General features: G+C 43.2%; 1 protein-coding gene across 5 annotated transcripts; it reads left to right on the forward strand.

Annotated features, from left to right (window-relative positions):
• Positions 1-6,900: 6,900 nt before the first annotated feature.
• On the forward strand, positions 6,901-15,856 carry LOC125522211. Of its 5 annotated transcripts, none has more exons than XR_007289688.1 (9): positions 6,901-7,385; positions 7,519-7,672; positions 8,100-8,376; positions 8,498-8,625; positions 9,374-9,491; positions 9,576-9,722; positions 10,597-10,726; positions 10,796-10,864; positions 10,971-11,021. XR_007289688.1 is itself a non-coding variant. In XM_048687298.1 (9 exons), exons 1-9 carry the CDS (start codon positions 7,010-7,012, stop codon positions 15,521-15,523), a joined length of 1,338 nt encoding a protein of 445 aa, XP_048543255.1. In that variant the 5' UTR covers positions 6,901-7,009; the 3' UTR covers positions 15,524-15,856. The 5 variants fall into 5 exon arrangements, 1 of the variants encoding a protein (XP_048543255.1); XR_007289691.1 differs by lacking the exon at positions 9,576-9,722 and adding an exon at positions 10,453-10,512; XM_048687298.1 differs by lacking the exon at positions 9,576-9,722 and adding an exon at positions 15,492-15,856 and having other exon boundaries at positions 10,597-10,689; positions 10,971-11,061.
• Positions 15,857-25,900: the final 10,044 nt, after the last annotated feature.

Genomic DNA, 25,900 nt, shown 5'->3' on the forward strand with positions numbered 1-25,900 from the left:
GGAATGAGTTTGTTAACAAGACCTGATCAACCTTGTTAGTGGATTCCTTTTGATGAGCATGAGATGGATGAAACTAGAAGGCACAATCTTTTGTACCCTCTTTATACTTTCTGTTATTTAGTTGAAATAAAGTAAAAATAGTATTTTTTCTGTCTGTTTCCTGATTTATCCGTGCAATATAAAAATGCCCCGAAAATAAAAGTCCTACAAATGCCATGCCAATTTAATATGATTTTTCGGGAATATTTGAGGATTTATGGTACTGAAAACACCGCGGGGGGAGCTGCCACCTGGCCACGAGGGTGGAGGGCGCGCCCTACCCCCCAGGGCGCGCCCCCTGCCTCGTGGGCCCACGGTGGCCCTCCTCCACTTATTCCTGCACCCATCCTCCTCCTCTTCCTCCCACAAACACGAATATCTAGCTCAAGCACGAGTTCTAGCTCACTTTGCTGCGATTTTCGATCTCCTTGCTCAAAGCACCTCTCACAAAACTGCTTGGGGAGATTGTTCCTTGGTATGTGACTCCTCCATTGGTCCAATTAGTTTTTGTTCTAGTGCTTTATTCATTGCAAATTTGTGCTGCATAGGTGACCATGTTCTTGAGCTTTGCATGTCAAATTTATATGGTTCCAAGTAGTTCTAATGCATGATATAGGCTCTAGGCACTTGTAGGAGTAGTTGTTATCAATTTTGTTGAGCTTGGTTCACTTTTGTTTGAAGTTACTAAAAATTTCAGAAATTTTTCAGAGAAAGCAATATGCTTAGGAAAATGTTCCAAGGTGGTTCTTCGAGGAAGCAAGGACCCAGGCTTGCAATGCGTGATGCTGATGAGGAGCCCCCAAGGGATGCTCCCGTGCGGCCCTGTGAATGGCCTTCGGAAAATTTTATGGATCGAGCGGGAATCAAAGAAGAATTTAATGCATATTTTCGTAACGCCAATCTTGTGGACTTTGAGGCAGACAAATGCCCACAGTACCATGATCTCACTAGTTCATTTCCGAGGAGGTTTGAATTTTCATCTTCACGTAATTCTCCAACAGTCATGTTTGATCTTTATGACAAATATTATACCATGGACTTAGAGGATTTTACTTTTGCTTGCAAACTTCCACAATGGGGTAGTACTATTGATCCCCGTAAATCTGAATTTAGAAACTTTCTTGCTAGTATAACTGTAGGAGAATCTAGAGATATAACACAAGCTACCATAGGGAGCATTCACTTTCCTGCTATACATTATTTTGCTCTCTTCATAGGTAGGTGCATAAATGCTAAGGATGAAGCATGTCACATGTGTGTCCCTGACCTTAGCATTCTCAGGAGTGCTGTGTTAGGAGACCAATCTTATCATATGGGAGCCATTGTAGCACGTAGGTTGCATCATAATAGATATAATGGTTATGCAACCCGCTTAGCTAATTTTCTTGAGGTGGACGTTCGTGAAGGTGATATGGAGTTGCCTCCCACTTATTTAGATTTTAATTCTATGGCCTCTCACCAGTTTGTCGAGAGGAATGACTCACCTCTCTTATATCGACTAATCTTTGATAAACGGCGTGTTGTCCGTATTACTCTCCCTGCTCCTGCCTTCTTTGATTCTCGGACAAAAGGAAGATATACTATTACCAGAGAGGAGGCAGATGAGTATGAGAGGAGAGCAGAGGCATCTCGATGCCACGCTGCAGCTCAGGCGGCGATAAACGCTGCATCGCAGTACGACCCCAGCTACACCTATGGGTATCCGCCAGGCTATCCCTCGCAATAAACCAACTTAGGCCAAAAGCCTAAGCTTGGGGAAGTACGTATTTCCCACTAACATTACATTTATGTTTGCACACACTCATTGCTAGATGTCGGTGCTCATACTTTTTCACTGTAATATCCATGCTAGTTTATTTTCTTTTTCCTGCTTTCTTCTTGTGTGTTTGTTAAACTTTAAGAAAAACCAAAAAATTAGTAGTAGTTTACTTTTCTTGCTGTAGTAGTAATAATTAAAAAGAAAACCCAAAAAGATTTCCCGTTCTTCTTTTGCTTGTTGGGAGCTTTCCCGTATAAATAGATTTTATCTCTTTTCTTTTCTTTGGGGGTCGATAGGAGAAGACCATAATTAAATTGTTGAAGTGGCTCTTATATGCATTATTGTTGATCTAACCAAGAGCCCATATTGCCTTGTCTTCTCCTGTTTATTAAATGCTCGCAGATTCCAGCTTAGTCCAATGCACGTGCACTCTTATTATTATTCACATCGTTCGGTCGTGCAAGTGAAAGGCAATTATGATGATATATGATGGACTGATTGAGATGAGAAAAGCTGATATGAACTCGACCTCTTTTGTTTTTGTAAATATGATGAGTTCATCATTCCTGATTTAGCCTATTATGAATAAACATGTTTGCAATAACAATTAGAGATCATAGTTACTTGTGCCATGCTTGATTAACTATGAGTTATAATGGTTTACCTTGCGTGCCAACATGCTATTGAAATGGTTGTGATGTGGTATGATGGGGTGGTATCCTCCTTTGAATGATTTAAGTGACTTGACTTGGCACACATGTAGTTGAAACAAATCAACATAGCCTTCACGATATTTATGTTCATGGTAGATTATATCCTACTCATGCTTGCATCCAATGTTCATGACTGTTGTCGCTCTCTAGTTGGTCGCTTTCCAGTCTTTTGCTAGCCTTCACTTGTACTAAGCGGGAATACTGCTTGTGCATCCAATCTCTTAGACCCCAAAGTTATTCATATGAGTCCACTATACCTTCCTATATGCGGTATCTACCTGCCGTTCCAAGTAAATTTGTATGTGCCAAACTCTAAACCTTCAAATAAACATTCTGTTTTATATGCTCGAATAGCTCATGTATCAAGTAGGGCTGCCCTTATCTTCCATGTTAGGCGGGTTATTCTCAAGAGGAGTGGACTCCGCTTCTCATTCACGAGAAAATGGCTGGCCACCGGGATGCCCAGTCCCATGCTTTATGCAAACTAAATCAAAATTAATTACAAACAAAACTCCCTCTAAGACTGTTGCTAGTTGGAGACACTCATTGTTTCGAGCAAGTCATGGATTGATGCTTGTTGGTGGAGGGGGAGTATAAACTTTACCATTCTGTTTGGGAACCGCCTATAATGTGTGTAGCATGGAAGATATCGCCATCTCTTAGTTGTTATGTTGACAATGAAAGTATGCCTCTCAAAATATTATTTATCTCTATTTCAAAACCGTGCTCTGGCACCTCTACAAATCCCTACTTCCCTCTGCGAAGGGTCTATCTATTTACTTTTATGTTGAGTCATCACCCTCTTATTAAAAAGCAATAGCTGGAGAGCACAGCTGTCATTTGCATTCATTACTATTAATTTATATTGGGTATGACTATGACTGGATCTCTTTTACCATGAATTACAATGTCTAGTCAGTCCTTAATCTTTAAAGGTGCTCTGCATTTATGTTTTGCGGTCTCAGAAAGGGCTAGCGAGATACCATCCTGTTATATCATATTATGATTGTTTTGAGAAAGTGTTGTCATCCGAGATTTATTATTATGACTTGCTAGTTGATTATGCTATTGATATGAGTAAACATGAGACCTGAAAATTATTGCAAATGTGGTTAGTCATGATCCTTGCTAAAAACTTGAATGCTGGCTTTACATATTTATAACAACAAGAGCAAACATAGTTTGTAAAAGTTTTCTTTCTCTTTCAGTTTATCAACTGAATTGCTTGCGGACAAGCAAAGGTTTAAGCTTGGGGGAGTTGATACGTCTTCGTCGTATCTACTTTTCCAAACACTTTTGCCCTTGTTTTGGACTCTCACTTGCATGATTTGAATGGAACTAACCCGGACTGACGCTGTTTTCAGCAGAATTGCTATGATGTTGTTTTATGTGCAGAAAACAAAAGTTTTCGGAATGACCTGAAACTCCACGGAACATCTAGTTAAAAATAATAAAAAATCCTTGCCAAAGATGCAGACCAGGGGGCCCACACCCTGTCCATGAGGGTGGGGGGCGCGCCCCTACCTCGTGGGCCCCCCTGGAGCTCCTCCGACGCCAACTCCAACTCTATATATTTGCTTTCGGAGAGAAAAAAATCAAGCAGAAGAAATCATCGCGTTTTACGATACGGAGCCGCCGCCAAGCCCTAAAACCTCTCGGGAGGGCTGATCTGGAGTCTGTACGGGGCTCCGGAGAGGGGGATTCGTCGCCATCGTCATCATCAACTATCCTCCATCACCAATTTCATGATGCTCACCGCCGTGCGTGAGTAATTCCATCGTAGGCTTGCTGGACGGTGATGGGTTGGATGAGATCTATCATGTAATCGAGTTAGTTTTGTTAGGGTTTGATCCCTAGTATCCACTATGTTCTGAGATTGATGTTGCTATGACTTTGCTATGCTTAATGCTTGTCACTAGGGCCCGAGTGCCATGATTTCAGAGCTGAACCTATTATGTTTTCATGAATATATGTGAGTTCTTGATCCTATCTTGCAAGTCTATAGTCACCTACTATGTGTTATGATCCGGCAACCCCCAAGTGACAATAATCAGGACCACTCCCGGTGATGACCGTAGTTTGAGGAGTTCATGTATTCACTATGTGTTAATGCTTTGTTCCGGTTCTCTATTAAAAGGAGGCATTAATATCCCTTAGTTTCCATTAGGACCCCGCTGCCACAGGAGGGTAGGACAAAAGATGTCATGCAAGTTCTTTCCCATAAGCACGTATGACTATATTCGGAATACATGCCTACATTACATTGATGAATTGGAGCTAGTTTTGTGTCACCCTGTTATGATTGTTACATGATGAACCGCATCCGGCATAATTATCCATCACCAATCCAATGCCTACGAGTTTTCCATCTACTGGTTTACACTTATTTACTTTCCCGTTGCTACTATTACAATTACTACAAAACACCAAAAATATTGCTTTTGCTTTTGTTACTCTTTTGTTACCATTACCACTACTATCATATTACTGTGCTACTAAATACCTTGCTGCAAATATTAAGTTATCCAGGTGTGGTTGAATTGACAACTCAGCTGCTAATACTTGAGAATATTTTTTAGCTCCCCTTGTGTCGAATCAATAAATTTGGGTTGAATACTCTACCCTCGAAAGCTGTTGCGATCCCCTACACTTGTGGGTTATCAGAGGTCCTCTCGGCTATTTTCAGGAAGGGAGCAGAGGAAGGGGTTGTCAGCTCTTTTAATGGGATTTCAGCTACTCAGCGCTTGTCGGTTTACGCGGATGATGTGGCAATATTCATCAAGCCTACGAATCAAGACATCACCTTTGTCAAACATGCCTTGCAATGCTTTGGGACTGCCTCTGGACTTGTTGTTAATTACACCAAATCTAATGCAATCATGATCAGGGGAACTGAGGAGGACAGGGACAGAGTTAAAACGAACCTGGCATGCGCTATTGCTGAGTTTCCTTGTAAATGTCTGGGGATTCCGCTAGCTATAAAACAACTCACTCGAGCTGATTGGCTACCGATGTTGGATCAAGTCCGTAAAATCTTGCCTGCGTGGCGGCGTGGCCTGATACAAAGACCTGGCAGACTTGTACTTGTCAAATCAGTTATGTCGGCAAGGCCAATTCATCAACTGATGGTGTTAAATGCTCCGGACTGGGTCTTTGAGGATATCAATGCATGGATGAGGTCGTTCTTCTGGGCTGGCAAGGATCGAGTTAACGGTGGACAGTGCCTTGTGGCTTGGAACACGATATGTCGGCCAACTTGTTATGGAGGTTTGGGAGTGAAAAACATCAAGATGCAAGCCTTGGCACTCAGAGTGAGGTGGGAGTGGCTCAGACGAACTGACCAAACTCGACCGTGGCAAGGAATCCCGTTCCTCATCGATGAGGATGCGCGTAGTGTGTTTAATAGCTTGGTGAAGATAACTGTTGGCAATGGTGAAAGCGTGCTTTTCTGGAAGGATAGATGGCTAAATGGTATGTCGGTGGCTGACATCGCCCCTGCTATTCTCTCGTTGGTGCATAAGCGAGCGCATAATCAACGGACAATATGTCAAGCCTTGATTGCCAACAGATGGGAGCTTGATATTAGTGGAGACATACCTTTTATGGCCCTCATACAGCTTATGCACTTGCGGTTGGCGATTTTAGAAATCGAAAGAGATATGCAGGCACCTGATGAGTTCTCCTGGCCGTGGGATACTTCTGGAAAGTATACGGCTAAATCGGTGTATAGCAGACTATGCTTGGGGGCTGACAAGATCTGAAACTTTTCAGTGCATTTGGCGAAGTGGGGCTATTCTCAAATGCAAATTTTTTGCTTGGCTGGCTGTTCAGTACAGATTGTGGACTTCGGATACGAGGGCTCGGCACGGCCTGCAGGACGAGACTGCTGCGTGCTATACCTGTTTACAGGATGAGGATACGATTGATCACATCCTGATGCATTGCGGATATGCGAAGGAGGTGTGGTACTCCTGCCTCATGCAGTTGGGGATCAGCGCCCCGCAACCAGATCAAACACACACTTTCACATCTTGGTGGCACGAAGCACGTAAGGTCATACCTACTAGGCACATGCGCGGTTTCGATTCTTTCATCATACTTGCTGCTTGGTCGCTATGGAAACAAAGCAATGCTAGGGTGTTTGAACGCACGGAACAACAAAAGAGTACACAACAACTGACTTCTCAGATCATGGAGGAGTTGAGAGAATGGCACACCGCGGGAGTTGGACGTTTACACCATTTTATGAGAGATTAGTCTAGTGAGTATGTAGGTGTTGGTGTTGAAGTGGCTAACGGGATGTTCGCATCCTTGTTTACCTTTTTATAAATAATTTACTCTTTTTTATATAAAAATATGATACGCTATTGACGTACTCTCGAAAAAAAAGGTTTCGCCGAAAGTTCCGCTGGATACGCGCGCGAGCGTCCTGCGTCCCGGCGCGCGTGAAGGGCTGACGGTTCCGTCCTCTCTCTGACTGACCCTCTCTAGGTCAGCAATGCCGGAAGCCGCCACTCAAGAGGGAGAGGCGTCGGGGTCCGGATCTACTCGCGCGCTCCGCCGCAGCCAGAGGTTCACGGCTGCAGCAAGTTCCACGGCGACGACCCGGTCGATGGCCCTGGTGCGTGCGCGGCAGTCCCCGGGGTCCCAATCTCCACAGGAACCATCCGCGCGATCCAATACAAGGAAGAGAAAGAAGGGGCCGGCTGCCAACCAGAAACCGAAGAAACGGGAGGAGCAGGAGGAGGAGGTCTCATCCGCAGACAGCTCCCCAATTCGCGAGCCACATATCCCGGATGAGATGTATCGACTTGATGATCTGGATACGTCCAAAGTCATTCAGAAGGCACTAGGAGATCATTTGGACAAAATAGGTATGCCATCCAAGTCGTCTCGATTACTTTCCATGGTTTCACCACCAGCGAGAAAAGTTATCAATTCCACTTCCGAACGAAGTATTGTGTTCGGCATATGAGTGTTTACTTCTGTGTACTGATTTTCTTGTAGCTCGCCATATGGGATTGCCTACTCTGAATGTGCACATGTGCAGAGCTTCCATGTGCGTTCTTGATGACCCAAATCTGGTCCTGACCTTGAATCTTCAAGAAAGGCGGTGCTTAATGCTGCTCGCTCTGTTCTCGGGCTTTCGTCCTTTGTTGGTACAAATAATAATGATATCATATCTGTTTATTTAGGAGAATTGTGAAATTATGTTGTTCACTGCTGATATTCCAATGAATTTGTAGGTGGTAAGCCACTAGCACGATGCTGTGGTTTCTGGGTTGATTGGGATGAGAAGACCAAAATTGGCACTGCTTTGACAACTTCAAGTCTCATTTGTACTAAGTCTGCATCTATGGACAGTTGGTTAGGGCAAGAAGAGTATGATACTCATGCCTAAGCATGAGTAGAATTGATGAGTTCTATCCATTTGCTATGCCTATAGCTAGTCCCGCTGTACCTCTAGTTGATTCCAATTCAAAATACCTCTTTCTACTTGTGGTTGTGATATACTAGTTGCAAACTAGACATTTTATGTTGTAATTTTAGAAAAAAAAGTTGAAATCTTGCATTCTGCACCTGCTGTAGGTTCTTGTTCACATGCAGGGTGGCGCCACTGAAAAGGCCACCCTGCAGTACCATCAGAAGCACTATGATTTGGCCTTCTTCAGTGTTAGAATGGATCGGCCCGTTCATATACTTTCTTTCAATGATGGTGTGAAGCGTTCTGACCAAGTTTTTGAGCTTGGAAGAGATGAAAAGTCGTTTCTAAGGATAAGCCATGGTGTGGTGAAAATCTTGAATCCAAACCTGCTTGAACGGTATCACTATATGCATGTTCACAGTGCAGATCCACACCCCGATGTACAAACTGTTATCTTATCTCGAGACTGAATTGTACATTTGCTATTCTGGACAATGTATTTTATTGCGTATTTTGCAAATTATTGCTATTATGTCTTCTTGATTTCAATGCATTTTCTAGTATGGCATAGGAGGGCCACTCATTGACTTTGGTGGAAAAATCATGGGAATGGTCAATGGCAATACAAGCGGGTCTTTTATACCGTCTTCCATTTTAGTCAAGTGCTTGCATTTGTGGAGAAAATTTGGGTATGTTCTTGTTTACTTCTGTTTTTAGTGCCACTAAGAAGGCGTTTACCATCATTATGTCCCCTTCGTAAAGAAGATCTTCTCTAGTAAGGATTGAATGAAACACCTTATTGATGTTTGTGATCTATAGCAAGTGGATTTCATCAAATCTGTGCAGATTCTGGCCTTGTCTAGATCAATCCCAAGTTGCACAAACTTGGTTCTTCGTCTATTACTCTTTAGATCGAGTTGTTTCACTTTGGTGTCCTTCTGTTAGTTAAATTTCTTTCATATGGTGTAGCTTTACAGATCAACATGATCATATGATCAGGGAAGACAAAATTTGTCTAATCAAAATATTTGGTCTAGCATGCTTTTAAAAATATCTTGTCTTGCATTGGAGTTTTTATGATATTAGTAAATGCGCACGTGCAATGCACGCTGGTATTTGGGAGTAAATTAATTGTGTGTTGATATTGGGTAGGATATCAAGTACGTGTTAATTATATTAATAGCACAAATATTATTACTTTGGTACTATATTAATTGTACGCTAAACATGTTGAGCGCTCACCATTGGAGCAATCTAGGTCGTTGGATTGACATGATTTGATGGCCGAGATTAGTTAGATCTGCCTCTTTAGGTCTTTTTATATTGGTACATAGAGGATAAAGTATAGTTTGGTTTAATTGACATGATTCATTTTAGAAGGGTTGCTGCTTATGCTTACTCAGTTATTAATGTATATCGGATGACTTGTTGATACAGGTGCATCCCTCGGCCCCAGCTTGGTATGAAATTTTGGTCAATCAAGTTTGTAGACATTGCTCTTGCTGAGAATATATTGTGCAAGTGTAATATTGATGATGGCCTTATTGTAAAAGAGGTATCTCTCTCCCTCTCTTTCTCTATAGATCAAAATATAGCCACACCAAACTAGGAGTGTATAATTGCTAATTTTATGCTCCAGCCAGACTGCATGAGCCACTCCCGGGAGAACCAACTGACTACACAACCCGCAACCCACACATATATGCTTTTGATAGTAAAAATGCTCTATACTATTGTTAATCTTGGAAAGCTTGGTGTTTTAATGTGATTCACGCGATTGTAAGTGGTAAGATGTGCATGCAAATAACCTGTATAGTGTTTTTTTCAGTGCAATTATGCGAGTGTTTGTCGTAAACTAAATAATGTGGTTATTTATTTGAACTCAGTTGTGTACTCATCTGTTGGTTGAAGTTTTAGTACTTGTCATGTTAGGTTGTACTCCCTCCATCCCATAATATAAGAGCGTTTTTGACACTACACTAGTGTCAAAAACGCTCTTATATTACGGGACGGAGGGAGTAATATATAGCGGAGTATCTAGTAAATGTAGCAAAGTACTAAAGTTGGTATGTGATGAAGTAGCACTGGAGCATCTAGTAATGCACTCCTAGTAAGTTTGTAGTAAAACCATATGTACAAGTCATCTATGCGCACAATTGTATTTTTTGCTAGATGGTAAATGGATTTGGTACTGATATGCTTAGCAGGTACCTTTGCTAACCCAGTTTTACTACTTCAATTCATCATTTACCTCGTCTTCATATTAGAGCAGAGGCAAAAAAATTACCATGTGATCTCTAGGATTTACTATGCATTGTACAGCATAGTTTAGTACATGTTTTATGGTTGAGTAGGAGACTGGGAAACCAGGTACACAAGTGTTGGGCTCATTTGGATTTATGTTTGATCCTCTATTATACGTCACTGTACATCTTTACTAGTAGGACTTCTGCTATTACTACATCTCTGTGCATCTTTACTACTAGGACTTCAGTTTTTACGCATGATTTGGACAGAGAAGTCAGGAATGCGGGGAGTTGTTGTTCTGATCGAGCGTGCACTGTGGCTGCATGCATGTTTATATTGCTCATTTCTAGATTTATGTTCCTTTCTTGAGTGTTTATGATATCTGCATTTTGAGTGGTTATTGTGACTCTTAGGTGTCATATGGATCTCCTGCTGAGAAACTTGGAATACTGGTCGGTGACGTCATTAATTGTTTCAATGGAGAACGCATCTCTACAACAGTTGAGGTAGATGCACTGTTGATATGTTTGAAGTAATACAAAAGTAAGACACTTATGTTAAATTCTATTGCTTTATGCTATTAACTTACATAAGTATTGCTGCTGTTGTCAGTTGGAGAATATGTTGCTAAGCAAATGCGAGGATGAAAATAATAGCCTTAATTCTGAAGTCAATGTCAAAGTAAGTTTTTTCTATGATTTTCTTTATGCGTATTATTCATGCCTTTATATGGGAATAATATTAGCAAAATTTTGACACTGATAAATATATGATGTTACCTTTTTAGCTTGATGTGTTTCACATACGCAAGTCTCGCTGGAGTGACAGAACATTAACTGTAAAAGTGTCTGATGACAATGAAGTTGTTGCAACAGGAGGTATGTATCCTTTGCCAATCTATTCTATCTAAGGATCTACATTATTTCGTTTTGTAAATGGTTATTCACACATTTGCCACTGTGCCATAGTTTTTTTCATGCATTTGCTATTAGTTTCTCTCACCTTCCTCTGATTTTGCCACCGTGCCATTGGTCGGCACTAGTTAGACTCTGCTGGGCACTATGTATTAGCTGGGTAGCGGAAGCATTGAGTATTTTGGGCTATTGAAGATGTGAGAATTTACCAAGTATTTACAGTAGACATGCAGACTTAAAGCTCTTGCATGTCAGGTTGTGCTACTCTTGCAGAAAGATCTTTAAAATGCAATTTTAGTTCAAGTAGTAAGATCTTAGACCTCAGAGAAATGGTAGAAATTTCTCTGATGTATTACTCTACAAAAAGGTAGGCCCCAAGCATAGCTATCACACAAAATTACTAAGTGCAGCTATCAAACAGAGAAAAGTAAGCAAGCATTAGGCTGCATACATGCTACATTGAAGGTTCAAGGCTGCACACAGCATTACAAGCAATACACAAGTTCTTACTTCCAAAAGCATCAGGACTGCATACATGTCACACGTGTTCTTCAAAAGCTCCTGGATTGCATACTCACTAATTTCAGAAGCAGCAGGACTGCATACTTGCCATTACAAGTCTGAAACCAAAATTTACATGGCAATAGTACCTGTCGCAGCTTCTGTAGCAATCTGATCATGTGGTGATGTTTGTGCCTGGTTTTAGTGCAGCATTTTTGCTACTTCAAATCACAGATCTTTTCCTTTGACCTTTTGCCACCACTTTCTTACCAGTCTTCCTGGATGTGCGTCGGACCATCAGTTTTACAAATAAAAAGAAAAGCATTAGTCTCCTGTAGCTAAAGAGATTCATCTGTTTTATAGAATTAATCAATAGCTAAATAAATGCATTAGTTTTACATAAGAACAATAGTTTTACAAAATCTAAAGAAACGCGTTAGGCGAGGAAGAGTACCGAACAGTGCTTATACTAATAGAGGGACCAGTCTGTTCATCTTCTGAAAATTCTTGGTCAACTTACTGTTTGCAATTCTTCTGTATCTGGCCAAGTTGTCCACAGCATTTGCATTTCCTCTTTCTAGGCCCAACCTTGCATCCATTTCATTCAAAGCCTGGATTATATTCTTTGTTGGTCTCCTAGGAGGCCTTTTTGGTAAAGGGCATCCCGGTGCACGTAGCTCCTGCTTGCGCATGGTCCGGGGAAGGGTCCAACCACTTCGGGTTTTCTGTATGCAGACTTTCCCTGCATTTCTGCAAGAGGCTGTTTCTAGGACTCGAACCCATGAACTTATGGTGACAAAGCAACAGCTTTACCGTTGCGCCAAGGCTCCCCTTCAGGAGGCCTCTTTAGCAGAGGAGATACGTTTGACATGTTGATATTTCCATAGCATTGCACGTATGCTGTTTGCATAAGCGGCTTATACTTCAACTTCGCTTACTGGTTCCCTAAGTGAAATGATGACAAAAATAGCATGGACACAAGGAAGGCCTTTGCACAGCCTACAGCTACATGCTCTCTTCTCAGTGTCAACTGGACGCTTCCATTCCATTCCATCCCATCTTTCTCTCTTGCATATACTTCTGCCTCTGAACTTTTGCTTCTGACCAGTCTTATCTTTTAGACATCTAGTTCTTTGATTAAGGTTCTGCATGATAGTTGTGAGAACTTAGTGACTTCTTTTTGTTGCAATTCTTTTGTCTAAGATCAGTTATCTGCATTAATTGTGGCCTAATGGTATCCAACAAATCGACAATGGGCATGGCTTTTACTTTGTGGTCTTGCTGTTGAAGGAATCTGCTAGATTGTTATCTGACATAATCAACTTTGTGGACTTCATTGAACTTGCTTCTAGACCATAATTGGGTGGCGTTCATCCTTGTATTTCTGCACTTTAGGTTTTGCATGGATTTTCTCTATGTAGGCAGCATGCTTCATAGGGAGGTAGGTATGTGCAGTAGGCCACAAATTGTCATAGAATTTAAAGACCCTTTGAACTTCTTCAGAAAATTGGCAGCCAGCTGCCTTATGCTCTCTATGCTCCACTCGCTAAAAGATGCAACCCACTGCACTCTCCCGTCCCTTGCATGCATCTGTGTGATTGACCAGACCAGCTGGATGGCCAGTGACTTGTTTTAGTCTCCCCATGAAGGCATAAATCCAGTCCAGGTGTCAGTGGATTCTGCATCCATAACTCCATAGGTTACCGGGTACAACCAATTTTGGCCATCAATACCACAAGCAGCTGCCAATTGTCCTCCGAACTTGCTTGTTAGAGCAGTTGAATCTACAGCCAAGTATGGCCGGCACCCCTCTAAGAAACCCATCCAACATGGCTTGACTGATGCAAACCCTTTGTTGAAGCACATTTTCAATTTGATTTCTTCATAATCAATATCAACAAACACTCGTTGGTGATACCATCTTTAAATCTGACTTAAATGTGCATACCAATTACCAAGTGGAAACTATCTTTCCCTTGCCCTTGTAAGTGTCATCTCCTTGCATTAAATGTTCTATGATGTGGAACTTTGATATGGCACTACTCTTGAAGTTTCTTCTGCAAATCTCTAGCACCAAGTGAAAAGTCTTTTTCTAACTAGTCCAGCATTGTAGCAACCCATGTTCTTGTAGCTGGCGTCAGCCTCTCACTTCTTTGAGCACGCCAGCAAGTATGATGACTGGGATAGGAGACAGAAATTATTAACACATGTAATCCACACATTATACATGAAGACCAACTATAAAACGTTATACTTAAAAAAGTTAAACCATCTTTCATATAAGTTGCATGCAGTTTCCATCCACAATAAACTCGTAGCAGAGGTGGATCACCTTTTTCGGTTCCATATCCATATTCTTTTTTATCGCAAAGGTTGCAAGTGCATTCTGAATTCAAACAAGGATAATTTGTCTCCTCCACAATTGGAGGATTATCTTTGTCATAGGACACTATTATTAGCCTGTCATCATCATCAGCAGCATCTCTGCAAGTCATTTCTGTATCCTCCGTAACAGTCAGCATATCAGGGCAGCACATAGTCCCCAGGCTCATCTATGTACCGTGTTTCACCACTAACAGTCTTAACATCCTTTGATCCATTCCTAAAGAAAAATTATTTAGGGAGGTTTAGATTAGACTTCTGTTAGCATTTGGCCCTCCCAACACACTGAAGATTTTTGTTCCCCCCCCCCCCCCCCCCCAATGATCTTCGGCTAGCTCCGCCACTGCTTAACACCCTTATATTATTCACCGTGTTCAGCTATGTTAGGGTAACTCCAACGGGGCGACGCATTTCGTCCACCCGTGTCCATTTCTGTCCGCGTGGGCAGAAACCACGGCCCAACGTGGCGACGCAAATGGATCGATGTCCGTTTTGCTGTCCGCTTTGACCAATTTCTAGCCCATATTTGGGCTTGGTTTGCGTCCGCGCAAACATGCCATGGACGCCCGCGTTGTCCTCCCTTGGCTCTCCTTTGCCCAAATTTGGCAAAGGATGTGTGCAACCGACGCCTAGTATAATCCTAACAGTTGTGAGATAGTTATTGGTGAAGTTTGCCATGTAAAACAATGTGATGATGTGGCAGAAAATAAGTAGAGAGAGAAATGTTATATGTAAATTAACCAAGTCACAGTTGTGAAATTGTTGTTGGCAAAGTTTGCCATATAGGACAATGTGACATAATAAATAAGTAGAGAGAGAATTTGTTGAATGTAAGTTAACCAAAAAGCACAAGCTTCAAACTTAGTGGGAAATTTAATATTTCTCATCTCCTATTGAATAGCATAGACATACTCTGTTGGAGTATTGTATGATTGATTGATCATTAGTTGATAAATATCGACGACCCACAAAATGTTGAATATGCTTTAGATGGTATTTTTGCTAGAGAACTTAGCTTGGTTAAACATCGTTGATTGTACTGTTTTTGGTTGAAAGTAGACATGTGCATGGGCAGCCCGGCCCAGAGGCCCGAGCCCGAAAGCCTGGCATCCGGTCCACGCTCAGGCTCCACTTTCTCACCCGAAGCCCGGACTGAAAGCCCGGAAGAACCCTGAAATGACCATATATAGATATTTTATTCTAAATATAGGTATAATATATTAATATAATATTCCGAATATAATTATTTTAGTTAAAAAACAGCACTGTTCATGAGTTTCGGGCCAGGCCGGGCTCAGGCTTGGGATTTTCACTTCGGGCTTTTCCAAGCCCGGCCCGGGAAAGAAACAGTGTTGATGGAGTGGTTATGGGTAGCAATAGCAAATGCGTACATGAGGGAAAAAATGATGCCATAGGGGGGGTATGTGAAATTCTCTTTTGTAGTTCACTGTTTTTGATGAGTACAGTGATACCAAACATTTTCCTTAACTGAGACATTGCTCTTTTCGCAGTTAGTTATCCTTTCGGAGACGGGACACCATGATCAATACCATGTGACTTGACCGAACGGCCCAGGAAGATAGGTTTGGGAGTTCAGGACAGATACATGCTTCGGTGAATGGCAAGCGTGTAACCTGCAAGTTTCTGCTAAATGCATTTGATTTCTGTGGCGGTGTAACTCATTGGCATATCCTTGTACCGCAAGTACTGGTGCAGGCAAAGTGACTGCTGTTTCCTTTGTGCGTGAAAACGGGAACCGTCAGGTGAGCTGACCCTGTACATTTCTGAATGCTTGTTGAGTCCCTACTTTATGTATGTCTTGTTCGATGAACAAACAAGTATCCTGGTCCACTGAATGAACAGAAGTTGAGGATCCTGAAAGTGTATACTACAGTTCGAAAGGGGAACCACTTTGATTTTTGTGGTAATTTTGGGCTTTTTGTTTTTACCTGGTGCTTTCACGTGTTTCGGTGTGCGCGTCGCCGCTGTGGTTGAATTCAGGCGGTCACCGCTAGTGCGAGCCTTCATGAAGCAACCGCTTTTCTTCTCGCCTTAGTCCCGTGCTCTCTCTCTCCCGGAAATCAGGCATTTTCAAAGCACCCACCGAATTGTCCTCAGATGTAGAACATCTTCAAGGCAGCTCGTCAAATCGCCTTCAAATGTCTCAAACGTCCAAACATTTTTAGGCCTCCAACCTGGCCCATTTTGACCTAGAACGTTTGAAATCTCCTTGGCCAGCCCCAAACTGGGGAACTGTGGGGGAGTTCAGACGTTTGTCATGTTCGACTCTGCACCCTATCCCACCCAAAACCATGTTTAGAGCCTTAGAGCCTGCATTTTTTTGCAATTCGTCCTTCCTCCACTTTCCATCCATGCTCCTTGAGACTGACGTTGATGTTGTACCCCCTCGGAGCCGCGTGGGCCTTGTCGGACCTCCGCCGCCCCACCAAACCGCCTCTCCGCCAAGACCCCGCCCCTGCCGACGCAGTCCATGGCGGACCGTGCCTGGTAAGTGTTCAGTGCAATAGTTTAAATTTTTTTATGTACTCGTTGTGTATTTTGAAAACTCCGCCTATGTTGTCTCAACATAGCCGGTCCCAAGCCCGGGTAAAGGAGGAGGGTTGTGATAGGCTTGGCGAGCCAACGTAAAAACTCAGCCACTCTTATGGAGATGAAACCCAAAAGATTTTCGTTGGGGCGTAACCCTCTCAGCGACGCGCCACATCGGAACCCGGGTGTGGTGGAAAATGAGCAAGGGCCGGGCCGTCACCCACCAGGTGGCGCGCCGTATCTTGATCCGGATACGGTGGCAAGTGAGCGAGGATCGGGTCGTCGCATCCTTAGGGGCGCGCTACATCGGCGCCCGGATGTAGTGGAAAATGAGCAAGGGTCTTCGCATTTGACTTGACGAGTGCGAAGGGTAAGGAAGCTAGCCGAGCCTAGGAGGATTCGCTTAGGTAGCTGGAACGTAGGGTCTCTGACAGGGAAGCTTCGGGATCTAGTTGATGCAGCGGTGAGGAGAGGTGTTAATATCCTTTGCGTCCAAGAAACCAAATGGAGAGGACAGAAGGCGAAGGAGGTGGAGGATACCGGCTTCAAGCTATGGTACACGGGGACGGCTGCAAACAGAAATGGTGTAGGCATCTTGATCAACAAGGGCCTCAAGTATGGAGTGGTAGACGTCAAGAGATGTGGGGACCGGGTTATCCTGGTCAAGCTGGTAGTTGAGGACTTGGTTCTCAATGTTATCAGCGCGTATGCCCCGCAAGTAGGCCACAATGAGAACACCAAGAGGGAGTTCTGGGAAGGCCTGGAAGACATGGTTAGGAGTGTACCGATTGGTGAGAAGCTCTTCATAGGAGGAGACCTCAATGGCCACGTGGGTACATCTAACACAGGTTTTGAAGGGGCGCATGGGGGCTTTGGCTATGGCATCAAGAATCAAGAAGGAGAAGATGTCTTAAGCTTTGCTCTAGCCTACAACATGCTTGTAGCTAACACCCTCTTTAGAAAGAGAGTATCACATCTGGTGACTCTTAGTAGTCGCCAACACTCTAGTCAGATTGATTTCATCCTCTCGAGAAGAGAAGATAGGCGTGCGTGCCTAGACTGTAAGGTGATACCTGGAGAGAGTGTTGTACCCCAGCATAAACTGGTGGTTGCTGACTTCCGCTTTCGGATTCGTGTCCAGCGGAATAAGTGTGCCAAAGTCGCTAGAACAAAGTGGTGGAAGCTCAAGGGGGAGGTAGCTCAGGCGTTCAAGGAGAGGGTCATTAAGGAGGGCCCTTGGGAGGAAGGAGGGGATGCGGACAATGTGTGGATGAAGATGGCGACTTGCATTCGTAAGGTGGCCTCGGAGGAGTTTGGAGTGTCCAGGGGAAGGAGAAGCGAAGATAAGGATACCTGGTGGTGGAATGATGATGTCCAGAAGGCAATTAAAGAGAAGAAAAATTGCTTCAGACGCCTATACCTGGATAGGAGTGCAGACAACACAGAGAAGTACAAGATGGCGAAGAAGGCTGCAAAGCGAGCTGTTGGTGAAGCAAGGGGTCGGGCATATGAGGACCTCTACCAACGGTTAGGCACGAAGGAAGGTGAAAGGGACATCTATAAGATGGCTAAGATCCGAGAGAGGAAGACGAGGGACATTGGCCAAGTCAAATGCATCAAGGACGGAACAGGCCAACTCTTGGTGAAGGACGAGGAGATCAAGCATAGATGGCGGGAGTACTTCGACAAGCTGTTCAATGGGGAGAATGGGAGTTCTACCATTGAACTGGACGACTCCTTTGATGAGACCAGCATGCGTTTTGTGCGGCGAATCCAGGAGTATGAGGTCAAGGAGGCTTTAAAAAGGATGAAAGGAGGCAACGCGATGGGCCCTGATTGTATCCCCATTGAGGTGTGGAAAGGTCTCGGGGACATAGCGATAGTATGGCTAACCAAGCTTTTCAACCTCATTTTTCGGGCAAACAAGATGCCAGAAGAACGGAGATGGAGTATATTAGTACCAATCTTCAAGAACAAGGGGGATGTTCAGAGTTGTACTAATTACCATGGAATTAAGCTGATGAGCCATACAATGAAGCTATGGGAGAGAGTCATTGAGCACCGCTTAAGAAGAATGACAAGCGTGACCAAAAATCAGTTTGGTTTCATGCCTGGGAGGTCGACCATGGAAGCCATTTTCTTGGTATGACAACTTATGGAGAGATATAGGGAGCAAAAGAAGGACTTGCATATGGTGTTCATTGACTTGGAGAAGGCCTATGATAAGATAGCACGTAATGTCATGTGGTGGGCCTTGGAGAAACACAAAGTCCCAGCAAAGTACATTACCCTCATCAAGGACATGTACGATAATGTTGTGACAAGTGTTCGAACAAGTGATGTCGACACTGATGACTTCCCGATTAAGATAGGACTGCATCAGGGGTCAGCTTTGAGCCCTTACCTTTTTGCATTGGTGATGGATGAGGTCACAAGGGATATACAAGGAGATATCCCATGGTGTATGCTCTTTGCAGATGATGTGGTTCTAGTTGACGATAGTCGGACAGGGGTAAATAGGAAGTTAGAGTTATGGAGACAAACCTTGGAATCGAAAGGGTTTAGGCTTAGTAGAACTAAAACCGAGTACATGATGTGCGGTTTCAGTACTACTAGGTGTGAGGAGGAGGAGGTTAGCCTTGATGGCCAGGTGGTTCCACAGAAGGACACCTTTTGGTATTTGGGGTCAATGCTGCAGGGGATGGGGGTATTGATGAAGATGTGAACCATCGAATCAAAGCCGGATGGATGAAGTGGCACCAAGCTTCTAGCATTCTCTGTGACAAGAGAGTGCCACAAAAGCTAAAAGGCAAGTTCTACAGGACGGCGGTTCAACCCGCAATGTTGAATGGCGCTAAGTGTTGGCCGACTAAAAGGTGACATGTTCAACAGTTAGGTGTGGCGGAGATGCGTATGTTGAGATGGATGTGTGGCCACTCGAGGAAGGATCGAGTCCGGAATGATGATATACGAGATAGAGTTGGGGTAGCACCAGTTGAAGAGAAGCTTGTCCAACATCGTCTGAGATGGTTTGGGCATATTCAGCGCAGGCCTCCAGAAGCTCCAGTGCATAGCGGATGGCTAAAGCGTGCGGAGAATGTCAAGAGAGAGCGGGGTAGACCGAATTTGACATGGAAGGAGTCCGTTAAGAGAGACCTGAAGGATAGGAGTATCACCAAAGAGCTAGCTATGGACAGGGGTGCGTGGAAGCTTGCTATCCATGTGCCAGAGCCATGAGTTGGTTGCGAGATCTTATGGGTTTCACCTCTAGCCTACCCCAACTTGTTTGGGACTAATATATTGCCCGTCTCCCTCCATCAGTTCGGACTTTTGGAGCAACTCGCTGGTGCATCAATTCAATATGACCAAGTTGATGATGAAATGGCGGTGATGATGATGATTCTTGAAGAAATGGAGTGTGCTTTCTTAACTTCAAGGGTTCAGGGACATCGACTGTTGAATCAGCGGCGGGCACGGGGCGTGTTGATCCCTACAAGGACTACTCTACCCTCGATATGCGCTATTTGACCCCTATTTTCGACGTCGATGCAACGACCAATGTTCTTGGGCATCAAGCAAGGTGTTAGGGCCTAAGATGATTACTAAAAGCTGAAAGGGGTGTCTTTGATCCCATTAGGTTCTCTGACCTTCAGAAATGCACGTATGCTCTAATGATGCTTGTGTATGGCACAACCACAAATCAGCGGGATTAGTACCTCCAGATGTCTGAGAGAACATGCTTCAAAGCCATGCTAAGATTTGCTATTTGCAGTGGTCAACATGTTTAGAACGTAGTAGAGAGAACCAAATGTCAAAGACATAGCAAAGCTCATGGCACTTAGAGAATCAAGATGGTCTTCAGGTATGTTCGGATCCCTTGATTGCATGCACTGAAAGTGAAAGGACTTCCCATATGCTCAATAAGGGAAATATTAGGGGCCATCATAAAAAATAAGAACTCTGGATTTGGCACTATTTGTCTAGCATGTCAGGTCTCACAATAACATCAACATACTGTAGTGGTCTCAATTATTTACAAGGTTGTGTGGAGGCGAAGCTTCTGCATGTAACTATACCGTTATTGGGTATGAATAGAACATGGTGGTACTATCTTTGTGATTGTGTCTATCCTTCATGGCTGACCTTTGTCAATACCATCTCCGATCCAATATGTAACAGAAAAATCTAACTTTAGTACCAGCCAAGGATGTTATTGGGGATGAGTACAACATGGTGATACTATCTTTGTGATTGTGTCTATGCTTCGTGGGTGATATTTGTCAATACCATCTCCGATCCAATATGTAAGGCCAACTCCAACACACAACCGCATTTGGTCCGCCCCAATCCGTTTGGGTCAAACTGAACATAATCAACGGCCTAATGCGCGACCGCAACCGCAAATACTATCCGGCTCGACCCAACTCCGGCACAAATTTGGGACGGATTTGCATCCAGACGGACACTGGACAGACGCATGCGTGTTGTCTCCTCGTCTGCCCCGGGCCCACCTGTCGGCCGTCCAACTATTTTCCATCAGTCCCATTTAATCTGCATGCCCGGCAAGGCCCGCAAGTCAGCCGCCCAGCCATCCCCACCCGTCATTTTTAATGTGAAAGTCGTGGAGCGGCCAGTGAACTTCCACTTCCATCCACCATTGTCTCCTCGAGCCTCGACACCCAAACCCTAGCTCCAGTTGCCGCTCCACCCTCGCCCCCCGCCACCTCTCGCCATGGGGATGTGGAAGTGGATCCCCGACTAGAAGGGGAAGCACGGCCATGAGGTGTGTTCATCCTCCACATCATCGGGGAGCATTGCCGCCCACTCCACCTTGCCGCTCGCTTCTCCATCTCCTCGCCGGCGGCCCCGTCGTGCGTGGCCATATATCAAGGCGGAGATCTGTCAGCGCTACTGAGACAGGCAGTGGAGCGACCTGCACCTCCCACACAACTAGCACATAAGCCCAGATGGGGTGCCCGTGCCACCAATCCCTGTGAGTGGCCGCACCCGCTTGGTGGAGATCAACCGCTGCCGCACGCGCCTTCCTCCGGACCTCCTCAACAGCTCCATGTCCGTCGTGGATTCCCCCATGTGGGACACTTGGTTCCGGGACGAGCATGATCTGCGTCAGCTGATACGTCTTCGTCGTATCTACTTTTCCTAACGTGTTTCCTCTTGTTTTGGACTCTAATTTGTATGATTTGAATGAAACTAACCCGGACTGACGCTGTTTTCAGCAGAACACCATGGTGTTGTTTTTGTGCAGAAATAAAAGTTCTCGGATTGGAACGAAACTTTGTGGGGATTTTTTTATATAATAAAAGAGAATTTCTGGAGACAAGAACCATCGGAGGGAGGGGGCACCTGGGTGGGCACAACCCACTAGGGCGCGCCCCCCTCCAGGCGTGCCCAGATGGGTTGTCCCCACCTGGTGGCCCCGCAGACCTCAACACTGATACTATAAATTCACAAATTTAGAGAAAAAATTAGGGAGAAAGAATTATCACGTTTCACGAGATGGAGCGGCCGCCACCTCCTATTCTTCATTGGGAGGCCAGATCTGGAGTCCGTTTGGGGCTCTGGAGAGGGGGATCTTCGATCTTCGTCATCACCAACCCTTCTCCATCGCCAATTCCATGATGCTCCCCACCGGGAGTGAGTAATTCCTTCGTAGGCTCGCTGGTTGGTGAGGAGTTGGATGAGATTCATCATGTAATCGAGTTAGTTTTGTTAGGGCTTGATCCCTAGTATCCATTGTGTTCTGAGATTGATGTTGCTATGACTTTGCCATGCTTAATGCTTGTCACTTTGGGCCCGGGTGCCATGATTTCAGATCTGAACCATTTATGTTATCACCATTATATCTATGTTCTAGATCCGATCTTGCAAGTTATAGTCACCTACTATGTGTTATGATCTAGTAACCCCGGAGTGACAATAGTCGGGACACTTCCCGGTGATGATCGTAGTTTGAGGAGTTCATGTATTCACTATGTGTTAATGCTTTGTTCCAGTTCTCTATTAAAAGGAGGCCTTAATATCCCTTAGTTTCCAATAGGACCCCGCTGCCACGGGAGGTTAGGACAAAAGATGTCATGCAAGTTCTTTCCATAAGCATGTATGACTATTTACGGAATACATGCCTACATTATATTTATGAACTGGAGCTAGTGCCGTATCACCCTAGGTTATGACTATTATATGATGAATATCATACAACGAATTCACCGATCCAATGCCTACGTATTTCTCTTTTATTGTTTCTGCTAAGTTACTATTGCTTCTGTTACTATTGCATTTGCTACAAAATCATTGCTATCACTGTTACTGTTACTATCGTTGTTGCTACTACTATCAAAACTATCATACTACTTTGCTACTGATCACTTTGCTGCAGATAATTAATCTCTAGGTGTGGTCGAATTGACAACTCGGTTGCTAATACTTGCAAATATTCTTTGGCTCCCCTTTTGTCGAATCAATAAATTTGGGCTGAATACTCTACCCTCGAAAACTGTTGCGATCCCCTATACTTGTGGGTTATCAAGACCTTTTTCTGGCGCCGTTGCCGGGGAGCATAGCTATATTTGTTGAGTCACTTTGGATTATTATCAAATTATCACTATGAAGAATCTGAAGGACGCTAAGTCTATGATTTTTCCCTCTAAGACGAGGGGAGGTAAGGAACTGCCATCCAGCTCCGCTTTAGATTCACCTTCCGTTATAAGTAGACTGGCAACACCACCACATGTTATCAATTCTGATATGTCGCAAGTCATTGATGATGCTACTTCTGCTATGAATGTTACTCATGATGACTAGTACCTTGCTTGATGATAGTGTGCCACTAGGTGAATTTCTTGATGAACAAATTGCTAGAACTAAAGCTTTTGTGAATGCTGAAACTGATGAAATTATTGAAACTGATGAAATTATTGAAACTGATGAAGAGCTTGAAACTAAAAATCTTGAAACACCTATTACACCTAGTTCTCCTAGATATTAATTGCCAAAGGTACCGGAAGGTTATGTTATGGATGAGGAGACAACTAGAGACATTCTTGCTTGTAAGGATAGAGATGATCTAGAAAAATTATTATGCAAGTATAAAGAAAAGACTTTGAATGCTAAAATGAAATGTGATCCTAAGTTTGCTACTTCACCTACCTTTGTTGATGATAAGGATTATGAATTCTCTATCGACCCAGAGTTAATCACTTTGGTTGAATCCGATTCTTTCCATGGTTATGAAACTGAAACTGTTATGGCACATCTTACTAAGTTGAATGACATAACCACTCTTTTTGCTCATGATGAGAAAATTCTCTACTATTATATTCTTAAATTATTTCCATTCTCATTAAAGGGTGAGGCTAAGGCTTGGTATAATACTCTTGCTCCTGTTGTGTGCGTAGTCCCAAGAATTTGATTTATTACTTCTCCAAAAAATATTTCCCTGCTCATAAGAAACAAGCTGCCTTATAGGAAATATTTAACTTTGTGCAAATTGAAGAAGAGAGTCTCCCACAAGCTTGGGGGAGGCTTCTCCAATTGCTTAGGGCTTCGCCTGATCATCCTCTTAAGAAAAATGAAATACTTGATATCTTCTATAATGGACTAATCGATGCTTCTAGGGATTTCCTAGATAGTTGTGCTGGTTGTGTTTTCAAGGAACAAACTATTGGACAAGATGAAGAATTATTGAATAACATATTGATTTTTTTGATGATTGGACTCTTCCCAAACCACTGCTTAAACATACTCCGAAGAAGAGGGGTATCTTATATCTCAGTCCGGAAGATATGCAAGAGGCAAAGAAATCTATGAAAGAAAAATGTATTAAAGCTGAGGATGTCAAAAATTTATCTCCTATTGAAGAAATACATGGGCTTGATACACCACCACCACCTAAGGTGGTAGAGGTAAATTCTCTAATGAAATTCAATGACAATGATAATCCTCACAACATGCATCCTAGTCAATGCCTTTATGAGTTTGAAAATTACATTAGAAAGCAAGATCACTTCAACGCAAATGTTATGAAACAATTGAAATACAATTATGATATGATTGCTTGCTTGAGTGACTTGTTATTTAGAATCTCAAATGATGTTAGAGGCATGGGAAAGCATGCTTCTATGGTTCAAACTCAATTAGAACAAGTTGCTAAATCTCAAAGAGAATTGCCTGATGAAATGAATAATAATATAAATGATCATGCTGTTAGAGTAATGACTAGAGGAGGTAGAATGAATCAATAACCAATTTATCCCGAGAGACATCCAAAAAGAATTGAACAAGACTCTCAAAGAGTTAACACTGATGCACCTAGTCCTTCTAAAAAGAAAAAGAAGAAGAAAAATGATAGGACTTTGCATGCCTCTAGTGAACCTGAAGTAGAAAAACCTCCTGATAATGATAATGAAGTTTCTGTCTCTGATGCTGAAACTCAATCTTGTAGTAAACACTCACCTTCTGATAATAAAAAATATAATGATGAGGTTCATTAAGATACTCAAACAAATAATAAAGAACCATGCAGTGATATTGAGATAGAACAAGCTGTTGATCTTGACAACCCACCACCCAAGAATAAAAGATATGATAAAAGAGACTTTGTTGCTAGAAAACATGGTAAGGAAAGAGAACCATGGGTTCAAAAACCTATGCCCTTTCCGCCTAAGTTAACTAAAAAGAAAGATGATGAAGAATTTGAACGCTTTGCTGAAATGATTAGGCTAGTCTTTTTGCGTACTCGCTTGACTGATATCTTGAAAATTCCTCCTTGTGCAAAGTACATGAAGGACATCATCCCCAACAAGTGAAAAATACCGAAAGCTGAAATCTCCACCATGCTTGCTAATTATACTTTTAAAGATGGAGTACCCAAAAAACTTGGAGATCCGGGAATCCCCACTATACCTTGCTCCATCAAAAGAAACTATGTGAAAACTGCTTTATGTGATTTAGGAGCTGGTGTTAGTGTTATGCCTTTCTCTTTATATAAAAGACTTGATTTTAATAAACTCACACCCATTGATGCGGAGCATCCTACGGACATCACCATGTCAAGAGTCCGTTCGGCAAGTGACACGTGCGACATCTACTTCACATACATAAAGGTTAATCTTCTCCTTTACACGTGTTCACTTGACCCCTTCGAGGATGGTATACTACTTGACATCCCTCTCGTGTGCATGTATAGGTATTACCGGAGCTTCATCAATGATGAGGAGGGGTTCAAGCACAAGAGAACATCTACACCATCAAAGAAGGGAGAAGGAGGAGGAAAAAGGACCCCAAGACGCGAAGCATCGGAGCTCTCTAGACACCCCGGGTGCCCGCACCATCCACCTCCGGGTGCCCCCAC

This window comes from Triticum urartu, chromosome 7 (assembly GCF_003073215.2).
Source record: "Triticum urartu cultivar G1812 chromosome 7, Tu2.1, whole genome shotgun sequence".
NCBI classification, from domain to species: domain Eukaryota; kingdom Viridiplantae; phylum Streptophyta; class Magnoliopsida; order Poales; family Poaceae; genus Triticum; species Triticum urartu.

Coding starts and splice junctions, on each gene's coding strand:
- LOC125522211 (XM_048687298.1), top strand. CDS start 7,010: ATGCCGGAAGCCGCCACTCAAGAGGGAGAGGCGTCGGGGTCCGGATCT. Junction 8,626..9,373: donor CATTTGTGGAGAAAATTTGG/GTATGTTCTTGT, acceptor TTGTTGATACAG/GTGCATCCCTCGGCCCCAGC. Junction 10,690..10,795: donor GCATCTCTACAACAGTTGAG/GTAGATGCACTG, acceptor TGCTGTTGTCAG/TTGGAGAATATGTTGCTAAG.